The sequence below is a fragment of the Aulostomus chinensis genome, chromosome 13 (assembly GCF_037954235.1).
Source record: "Aulostomus chinensis isolate RoL2024-O1b breed Wild chromosome 13, RoL_Achi_v1.0, whole genome shotgun sequence".
Lineage (NCBI taxonomy): Eukaryota > Metazoa > Chordata > Actinopteri > Syngnathiformes > Aulostomidae > Aulostomus > Aulostomus chinensis.
The window spans coordinates 7,045,001-7,055,662 of NC_141332.1; the positions used below are offsets into that span (position 1 = coordinate 7,045,001).

The window sequence follows — 10,662 nt, forward strand, 5'->3', positions numbered from 1 at the left end:
TTGGCCATTCCAGGACATTGATGTCGTTGTCCTTGGACCATTTCTTCACTACCTTGGCAGTGTGTTGAGGATCATTGTCTTGCTGGTACATCCAGTTTTGGCCAAACTGGAGTTTCACAGCAGATTCCTTGACATTTTCATCAAGTATCCTGATGTTTTCCTCCTTTTTCATGGTACCTTGGACCTTGACGAGATTCCCTGTGCCACTGAAAGAGGAACATCCCCATAGCATCGTGCTTCCACCACCATACTTGACAGTGGGCACAGTGTTCTTGGGTCTGCAGGCTTCTCCTTGCTTCCTCCAGACATATTGAGTATCCATGTGGCCAAATAACTCCAGCTTTGTCTCATCAGACCGCAGGATGGTTGACCAAAAGCTGGGCTCTTGCTTCAGATGACCTCTACAAAAGGCCCCGCGAGCTACCAGATGTTTTTTCCTGAGGAGCGGCGTCTTCCAAGGTTTACATCCATGGAGACCTCCTCTGTGCAAAACTCGCTCAATGGTGGACCGTGACACCTTTGTCCCTGTCTGCTCAAGTGTTTGAATTAGGGCCTTGGTTGTGGTCCGTGGGTTGGTGTTGATCTCTCGGCAGATTTTCCTGGCAAGTTTGGGGGACACCTTACGCTTTCGGCCACGCCCACTGAGGTTTTTGACAGTGTTGAAGCTGTTGTGCTTGTTGATGATGCTCTGGACGGTTGAGACAGGGACACCATACTGCTTGGAAATGGCCTTGTAACCCTTTCCTTCACTGTGGGTACAAACAAGACGCTGACGTAGGTCCTCACTGAGCTCCTTCCCCTTTACCATGATGACCAGACATGGACAATGACCTGAACACTTCCCCACTGTTTATACTCTTCTGGAAAGATGTCTTTTTAAGCTTTCGCATTTGGCCAATAATGTTAAATAAAAGGTTTTATTCCATTTTTACATCTTGAAGGAATTATTGGACAAAAATTACAACATTTGGCACATGTTTGTTGAAATATTGTCAGGGGTGTGAATAATTGTGAACTTGGCCTTTTTTGGAACTCCATCAATAAAATAACCCAGAAATATATATTTTTTTTAATTTTGTTTTGTTGTCATCCTTTCAATCGTTGGTCACATAAAGCTGATACACAAATTTGAAAACATGCATTTATTTCATCACTAAATGAAAAAAATCACAAGAATTAGCAAGGGTATGAATAATTTTGAGGACGACTGTACCTGGCTCCAGTCTAAAGATGGCCTCCTGCCAGTGTCCAGACTTGATAGATTTTACTGCTTTAAACATCATTTAAATGTTTTTAAGAGTTGTCATATAAACCCGGTTGGGTTTTTCGCATCACTCATTAGTAGAGTGTTGTATTTATATTAATAGTGTCAGGTGTAACAGTGCATATTGGCATTTTAACACAACATTCTTGGCTGACAATAGTTTTAGAAGGGCTTTTACTGTATTTTGGAAGGATTTCAGAATGACAAAATCCAGTTTTACTTCGTTGCAGCAGTGGTGGGACATAGAAAAGTGCCAGATCAAATCTCTGTGTCTGCAATACATTAACAATGTCTCCAGGGACTATAATCTATCAGGAATCTGGAGAGAACTGGTTGAGTTGCAGGAGTTAGCAGACTCCACCGGAGGAGCAAGCTATATTGATGTCTTCAAAACAAAGACGCGTGTGTTGGCTGACCTACAGGGTGTGCCCACCAGGGGAGCTGTGGTACGTAGTAGGTTCCAGCATGTGGCCATGATGGATGCTCCCTCTCACTTTTTTTTTGGGCTTGAGAGGAAGCATAGGCAGAGGAGACTGATCCACTGTCAGCGCTCCGGTGATGGGAAGCTGCTCCGTGACTTGGCAGAGATCCGTCAGCATGCAGCAAGCTTCTACCAGGAGTTGTTTTGCTTTGGTTACAAAGAGGAACCAGACGAGTTGCTCTCCTTTCTCAGTGGTCTGCCAAAGGTGTCAACAGATGCCAACCAACGTTTGGAGGCTGGTGTCTCTCGGGAGGAACTGTTGGAGGCGCTGCAGAGCCTGAGGCCTGGGAAAGCACCAGGCATAGACGGCCTACCAGCTGACTTTTATAAAGCCTTCTGGCCAGTGATTGGGGAGGACCTACTGGATGTTCTGAGGGACAGCCTGCTGAGGGGACAGTTGCCCCTGAGTTGCAGGAGAGCTGTACTCACACTACTGCCAAAAAAGGGGGATCTGCAGAACCTGAAAAAGTGGCAACCAGTGGCCCTTCTCTGCACTGACTACAAACTTCTCTCCAAGGTCTTAGCAAATAGGCTGAGGGAAGGGGTGGAGTAGGTGATCCATGTGGACCAGACCTGCTATGTACCAGGCAGGTTGATCACAATGTACACTCGATTCGTGATGTTTTGAGCCTCTCCAGTTTATTGGGTGCTAAACTTGGTCTCGTTTCTGTTCAAGAGAAAGCTTTTGATAGGGTGGAACATAGTTATCTCTGGCAAACGCCGGAAGGTTCTGGGTTCGGCTCAGGTCTTATTGCTAAGGTTCAAGCCTTGTATGGAGACATTGAGAGTGTTGTTAAAGTTAATGGTGGTTTGAGCGCTCCCTTTAAAGTGAAGAGGGGTGTCTGGCAGGGCTGCCCTCTCTCAGGGATGCTGTATTCCCTAGCAATTGAGCCACTCCTCCACAAACTAAGAATGGGCCTTTATGGTTTTAATGTTCCCAACAGTAGCTCAGCTTTTAAACTGTCTGCTTATGCAGATGATCTGATTATTGCTGTTCAAAATCAGAATGATGTTAACTTTTTGACCAGTAGTGTTCTGAGTTTTGGTGAAATCTCTTCAGCCAAAGTGAACTGGGGAAAAAGTGAAGCTCTGCGGGTGGGAGATGAGCTGCAGGAGGTCAAACTACCTGGGGGGCTTATTTGGAGGGAAGGAGGGATCAAGTATCTGGGTGTTTCCTTGGGTGATCAGGATACTGCTGGGAAGGCTTGGGACAATGTTCTGGAGAAGGTGGAGGGGAGACTTAAAAAGTGGAAGTGTTTTTTTCCAAAAATGTCTTTCAGGGGTCGTATTCTAATAATCAATAATCTGGCTGCTTCCATGTTGTGGCATTGACCTTCCTGTGTGGACCCCCCAGTGACTCTGCTGGCCAAAATCCAGGCACTGATTGTAGACTGTTTCTGGGACCATCTCCACTGGGTCCCACAGAGTGTCCTCTTCCTCCCTAAAGAGGAGGGGGGCAGGGTCTCGTACACCTGGCTAGCAGGGGAGCAGCTTTTCGACTGCAGTTCATCCAAAGGTTACTGACTGGACCCTCAGACCTGATGTGGAGGCCACTGGCTCGGGCTGTCCTGGCTCAGGGTTGGGGATTGGGATTGCAGGAATCACTGTTCTTAATGGACCTTGGAAAACAAAACAACAAGACTTTTCCAGACTTTTATCAGTCTTTTTAAAATATGGAGACTTTAAAAAAGAGAGAATTAAGACTTGCAGTTCATTGTTCTGGTTTCTGAAAGAACCCATTGTTTTTGGAACTCGCTTCAATGTAAGTCAGACTTTGGCCCCTCTGTTGCAGAGACATTTCTAAAGGCTCACATCGCCACACCGGGGCAGGTGATGGAGCTGTGTGGCCCACAACTGGAGGATGCCTCTGCTCTGTCTGCTGCTGTGGGGTCACTTCAGTGAGGCTCATGCAGAACATGTGAAGGATCTGGAGAAACCAGTTCTCCACTGAGGAACTTGAGTGTTTTATCTCCCAGTCACACAATCTTTTAAACCAAAGTGACTCTGGACCTTTTCCTGTGGAGGGTCTGTCTGGATCTCAAAGACAGTTCTGGCTGGTTTTTAGAACATGGTGTGTCAGATGTCATACACCTCTCTGTTGCTACAGGAAAAGTGTGTATAAACTGTTAAGATACAAACAAGGAGAAGTCAAAGGTCGGGCTGACACTCCATGGAGAGTACATCTGGGTTTAAATCCAGGAGTGGAGCCTTCATGGGGGCACTCTACAAACCGCCAGTAACCAAGAGAGTCGGGGACCTACAGTGGAGAGTCCTGCATGGGCAGTGGCTGTCAATGCCTTTGTGTCCATCTTAAATCCCACTGTGGATGAGAAGTGTCCTTTTTGCCCTCTTAGAGAAACAGTCTTTCATTGTTTTCTAGAATGCAACAGGCTGCAGGTTCTTTTTATATTTCTAAAGAAGCTCTTTTGTATGTTTGATGTGTGTTTGATCAATCACGTGTTCATCCTAGGTGTCAGATAGAATCAAAAAAAGAAAGCAAAGTGTAACCTCCTTAACTTCCTCCTAGGGCAGGCTAAAATGGCAGTGTGCCTGAGCAGGAGGAAGAAGCTGGAAGGGTCTTGGGACTGCGATGTGAGACTGATTTTCCTCAGAGTAATGAAGAGCAGGCTGAGTCTTGACTTCAACGATTAGTCTGGTGAAAGATGTGGGATCTTTTGAGAAGGTCTGGTGTGTGGCAAATGGTCTGTGTGCTGTGAGGGAAGATCAACTGTTTTTAGGAAGTGTACTTGGTTAAAAATTAAAAAGAGAAAAATGGTGTGTGTGAGAAGACATGATGAATTTGTGTTTTTAGAGAAAGGACTGTATATTTTTTCTTTTTTTATTGTAGTGTAAGTTAAAGATTTGACTGAGTTGAATTAAAAAGGTTTTTAAAATCTCAAAAAAAATCTCTCTCCATCTCTTTTGCTCTCTCTCTCTCCTCTCTTTCTCTCTCTCTCCATCTCTTTCTCTCCCTCCTCTCTCTCTCATGGCCTGAGTGAGTGGGCGGAGCTTGAGTGGTTGTCGAGTGAGTGTTGACTTGCGGTCTCTGGCTGATTTCACATTTTTATGTTTTTGCTACGTTCGATTTACCTCACACGGCAGCACGCCATCAAAATAGCCACTCCTGCCAGTGCTGAGGAAGGCAGTCAAGCCACTGGAGAAGTCATTGGGAACAGGAATATTTTACCTGCACACCGCATGAACAAGGCAGTTGTTTTGTTCCTTAAAACGGGTGACTCAGCGAATTCCATGGTTGAGCAATGAGTGCTGATTAATGATGTCTTCACCCCTGTGCTTCCTTTATCATCTCCATCTGGAAAACTGATCATATCCCATTCCCACCTTTTATTAAAGATGATATGTTGGTTAATGCTCTGCCCTGTTATGGTGTTAAAATGGTGTTAACCAATAAAACGATGCCAATAGCGAGCAAATCTTGGCTTTTAAATCATGTGGTATCTTTTTGGAGGGATGTGTTTATGGTACTGGAAAACACAGGGGCCTAAACTGACTCTGAATGTCTCAGTGCAGGGTTTCAGCTATGCTGTTTACGTCAGTACAGCCACCATGAAGCGGGCTTGTCCCGCCAAACAGGATGATCTAGTAAGCTCTCCTGACACCAGAGTGTTCAAGAAGCCAGTACCTCAGAAGGGGAGGAGGCAACCTCAGTCCCTTACTCGAGTTAAAGAAAGGGGCCTACAAATCGATTGAGTGAGGTTCTTCACGGCAAAGTGTTTTTTCAAACCAGGGGTACAGTGTTACAGACATTCAATGTCTTCTGCTTGATACAAACACGCTAGAAATGTCTGCATTGATGACGTTTTTCCAGACATTGAATAATTTATGTGTAGGACGAGGCAGCTCATAGTGGAAGGAATCTGTAGATTTAAGAAAATCCTCACCAAACTGACAGTCAAACGTAGCTCCCTGTTTTACTTTCATGATGCCTCCACAAATGCTTAGTTTTTCTTTATTTTTGTTGTTGTTTTCATGGCTCTGGGTTTGTGTTTTTTTTTTCTTTGCTTATGCTCATGAGTGAAATTGGCATTGCTTCCTTAAATGTTAACTGAGCAAGACGGCGTTCAAAGAGCACAGAGAAGTTTTTATATAATTTTGACTTATATCATTGTAAAGCTCAATTTCTGCCGTTTCATGTGATGTGTGTACTGTCTGATGACGGGTTCGCGAGTCATTTAGATGAGAGTAAAAGGAGTTCACATCAACGCACAGCTTTTTGAGAACCGTATTTATGATTAAATTCAGCCAAATTTAGAAATTAATTTCCAACGTGATAGGTACCACTGTAAAGGGGCAGCTGTGCAGTTTCATGTGATATGAGTGCGATTGAGTTCCGATGAACCATTCCAGAGATATCTGAGTGCAAAGAATGTGTGTCTAAAGTCATGCATTTTGTGTGAATGAGTCCCTGAGGGTTAAGGAACCAAAATGCAGGGTGCTCTGGTTCGGTCACGCTTTCAGAGTGTTGATCAGATGGATGCACCATCCAAGATTTTCTTCAGTCTAGAAAAGAAGAATGGACAGAGAAGATTCATTCATGCATGCGTGGAGATTCTGGAACTCTTTTGACTGATCTTTCTGAGATTTGGAAAAGGGCAGTTCATTGTTATAAAGAGCTGTGCAGTAGTGAATTAAACAATGACTGGGTTTTTAATGATGTCTTTTCAGACAGCCTACCTCAGGCTTCAGCTGAGTGTCTGGCTAAGCTTGATGCTGCTAAGTCCATGGAAGTATTGGAGAATGCACCTTCAGGGGATGGAGGCTGGCAAGGCCCCCAGGCTGGATGGAATTACAGTTGAGTTTTATAAGGCATTTTGGGGAATGGAAGGCAGGGACTTGCTAGAGGTACTCAGCGACAGTATAGCTGGAGGCGGCTGCTGGTGAGTTGCTGCAGAGCAGTGCTCACCCTCCTTCCCACTGACGAAGACTTGGAGAGCCGTTTCACTTCTGTGTAGTGATTGCAAATTGTTGTCTCAAGTGTTCGCCAACAGGCTAAGCAAAGCAGTTGAACAGGTCATCCATCCTGATCAAACCTATTGCGTGACCGGTAGGTCCATTTTTGATAATGTTTCCCTTAGTCGGGATGTCATAGATGTTTCTCAAAGTCTGGGGCTTGATGTCGGCCTGATCTCGCTGGATCAAGAGAAAGCCTTTGTTCGCATGGAACACCTCTCTGGAATGTCTTAGCTGCCTTCGGTTCTAGCGACGGCTTTATTATATGAGCAGGGTTCTCTACTGTGATGTTGAGAGCATTTCAAGATTAATGGTGGCTTAAGTGCTGCGTTTAAGGTAAATAGAGGTGTAAGACAGGTTCTTACTTGTTGGGGGTGTTATACTCAATTGGCTCTTTTGCATGAATTGAGATTAACGCTAAAAGGGGTAACGATACCAGAATCTGTTACTTCATTGCAGTTGTCAGCCTATGCTGATGACATTATCGGGGGGGGGGGGGGTATTGCTGCCTTGTTGGTTAAACTCAGAGATTTTGAAGTGTTGTCATCAGCCAAAGTCAACTGGTCAAAAAGTGAGGCTCTATTGTTGGGTCGTTTGATAAAAGGGGAAACAAATTCTCCCAGATGGTTTGAACTGGAAAAAAAAGATGGTTTTCAATCTGGGTGTTATTTTAGGCAATGAAACTATAGCTTAGAAAAACTGTGAGGGAGCAATGAGAAAGTCAGGGGGTGTCTTGATAGAAATGCCTGCTTCCAAAGATGTCCAATAGCAGTCGCACACTTGTGTTAAATAATCCGGTTGCTTCATCTTCTGGTACTATTTAGCCTGTGTAGATCCTCCACCAGATCTTTATATCAAATTCAATTTGTGATGGTCAGCTTTTTCTGGGATGACTTACACTGGATCCCACAGTCTAGTTTATTTTTGCCCAAGGATGAGGGTGGGCAAGGGCTTAGACCTGCAGAGTAGAACCACGGCATTTCGTCTGCAGTTTACCAAGAGACTGTTGCTGAGGCCTTCAGATGTGGTCTGGAGGTCTGTGAGATGCAGAATCCTGCAAACCTTTGGCGGGCCGGGGCTGGACAAGTTCCTGTTCTTAATGGCACCTAGCAAAATGGACCACCTGGCACTACCACCCTTTTTACCGAAGCCTCTTCATAGGGGACGTTTTTAAGGTGCAGAAAATAGGACTTACCACATCTTTACATTGGCTTCTTCAGGAGCCTTTGGTCTGTGCATGTCTGGATGCTGCTTCTGGTGGTTTTCCTCCACTGAAAGTAATTCATGTGCTGGTCTGACACATGCAGACTTTTTAAACATGAAAAATGTGTCAGATTTCTTAGGGGTTAGACCTGCTAGAATAACTGCCCAACTGTGTTAAAGAAATGGCAAGCTGCCTTCACTGCAGATGAACTAATGATGCTTCATAGTTACTGTGCAAGAATGACTACCCCTGATGTGTGGGATGACTTCCCAAAAGTAATCCTCCCCCCCAACTTGAATGGGGTTTCTGGTGCGTTCTTACACCTGAGAAATCTGGATGGATTTTAGCAGTATTAATGGTAAGCAGTTGTACCAAGCTTGTGTGAGGGTTTTTAATAAGAGGGTCTTGGACAAGACGGTGGACACACCCTGGTGCAATGTTTTAAAAGTAGGTCTGGGGGCTATCCCAGAATGGAGAACACTTTACAAGCCACCATTGGTCAAGAAGGTGGCTGACGTGCAGTGGCGAATTCTCCGTGGAGCCACTGCTACCAATTCCTGTTCCTGTTCCAAATCTGTCATTAATCCAGGCGCTGGTCAAGAATGTCCCTTTTGTTTTTTAAGAGAGACTGTCTTTCATATATTTTATGCACTGTGTGAGGCTGAGGCCTTTGTTTTTGACCCTGTGACATCTGTTTTTCTGTTTTAACAAAAACTTTACAATGGAAACTTTCATCTTTGGTTTAAATATGTTCAACGCAGGCAGAATGAGTGCAAACTGGGGATTATGCACTGGCGTTATTTTCAGCATTGGTTAAATCCAGAGTAATAATTGACTTTTGTTTTTGTAAACTCACGCAAAAAAAATAGAAATTCAGTGTTGTGGAGGAGCTTTGTGTTCTGTCAGTGACAATGAGCTGAATGTTACAATTTTGTTTTAGCCACCAATGCCTTTTTTGCCTCCTTATCTTGACTCTCAATTGGAACAGATTTAGAAACTATGTATCTGTGAATTGTTGTAAAGTTTTTTTAAATCTCAAAATCTCTCTGTGTCTCTTGCTCTCTCGCTGAAGTCCATCAACACTAATAGACAGTAACTGCATCAGACTGTTCTGGCCTTCACACAGATGGAAAAACTCCAAAAATGTGAAAACGCACCTTTGCAGTGAACCATCAGTTAGAATCGAGGTCACGTCAGCAGACGAAGCAGCTCAGGATGACCTTGGAAGGTGTAGCAGCTGCATTATTCACCTCTGTTTGCTGTCCTCTTTGCAGGAGTCCGGCTGCACTCGGCCACGGATGCTACTGTTTGGCGCTGCTGCGCTCTGTGCCGGCTGCCGCCTACATCGTGCTGGTCACCGTTTTGCGCTACCATCTCTTCATCTGGAGTGTCTTTTCCCCCAAGTTGCTCTACGAGTCCATGCACCTGCTGCTGACTGCAGGAGTCTGTCTCATCTTCAGTACCATGGAGCAAAGCCACAGCAGCACAGCCAAAGACTGAGACTCTTCCTCCCGCAGGGGTCACAGGGTCAGCCCCTGACGACTCACCCTCAGTCTCATGTGGACACTCCTGTTCTCCAAAGTCCCATCCCCTTATTTCTGTACATTTTCTAGGCAAATAAAAGCTCTGAGAACAATGAACAATCTTGTAAAATATTTCTGAGGAGAAATAACATTCAAGTGATAAAGACTGTTTTTGAGCAAGTTTTTACATTCCTATTGTCAAGTAGCTCAGGGGCTGATGAGAAGTTGGGCGGTGCTGAGGTGTTGTCTAGTGTTCTGGTTCTGTCTCTAACCACCCAGAACCAGACGGACATCACGGCTTCATCGTCTATCGTCACAGATCAGAGTGAGAAGCTGTGGTGTTGCATGCTTGCTGGTCTGAACATGTCACTGCTGTTTCCGCTGGCAGTTGCAGTTGCTCAGCCTTATTGGAACTTCCGTTGAAACCTATCAGAGCAATGCTGGAAGTTCTACGATGCGGTGGGACGGTAGGAAGGCAGGAAGTGCTGTGGTCTGTCAGCTGTCCTCGACTCACTAAGGTTGTCGGACATTTGCTGAGTGAGGAGATATTGGACTACATCTCCCGATCAGTGTGGGCGCAGTGGCAGCTCGTGGCCATGTAGGTAGGTAGTCTTGGCTTGGTTTTAACTGCCAGAAGCTGTCGACAGACTCCAGCTGGAGAAGGAGCTCTAGGATCCTCCACCACACTGAGCGCGCTCCATCCACACTCCCAGCTAGCGACTCAAGCCCATGTGGTACAATGTGGTACAATGTGGTACAATGTGGTACAATGTGGTACTGCTGCTACTCCTACTACTAGTACTGCAGCACACAGGAACATCACACACACACTGACGTGCACCTTTCATGTTTACCTCACGGTGCTCGCTACCTAAGGCGTTAGCGGTGTGTATGCAAATTAATTAATATGCATATGTTATGATTGACAGCTTCTCTAATCTTAAACCATTAGAGGCCACAACAAAGAAATGCTGCTCCCGTTGGACATGGAACTCTGTCCACTTGTTTATCCTGTTATCAGCTCAGACGCAGGCACGTGAAGCGTTGGAGAAGCACAGAAGTACCTTGGAATGTTGCACGTTTTTCTTGCCAAACACATTTTGCGTATCTGCCTATGTTGGTGGAGCTTGGTGTACAAATGATGCACCCTTAAAATAGCTAGAAAATACTGTCATTCTCATGGACTGGTGCAGGGTTGTCCCACCACACACATGAGCTC

At 45.1% G+C, this 10,662-nt stretch overlaps 1 protein-coding gene across 1 annotated transcript in view; it reads left to right on the forward strand.

Annotated features, from left to right (window-relative positions):
• pigg (phosphatidylinositol glycan anchor biosynthesis class G (EMM blood group)) overlaps positions 1 to 9,549 on the forward strand; it is a 79,189-nt gene extending 69,640 nt beyond the window's left edge. The window contains exon 13 of the mRNA XM_086222900.1: positions 9,195 to 9,549. Coding sequence (XP_086079026.1) covers positions 9,195 to 9,420 — 226 coding nt within the window. The 3' untranslated portion in view covers positions 9,421 to 9,549. The remainder of the gene's footprint in view (positions 1 to 9,194) is intronic.
• The last annotated feature ends 1,113 nt before the right edge of the window (positions 9,550 to 10,662 follow it).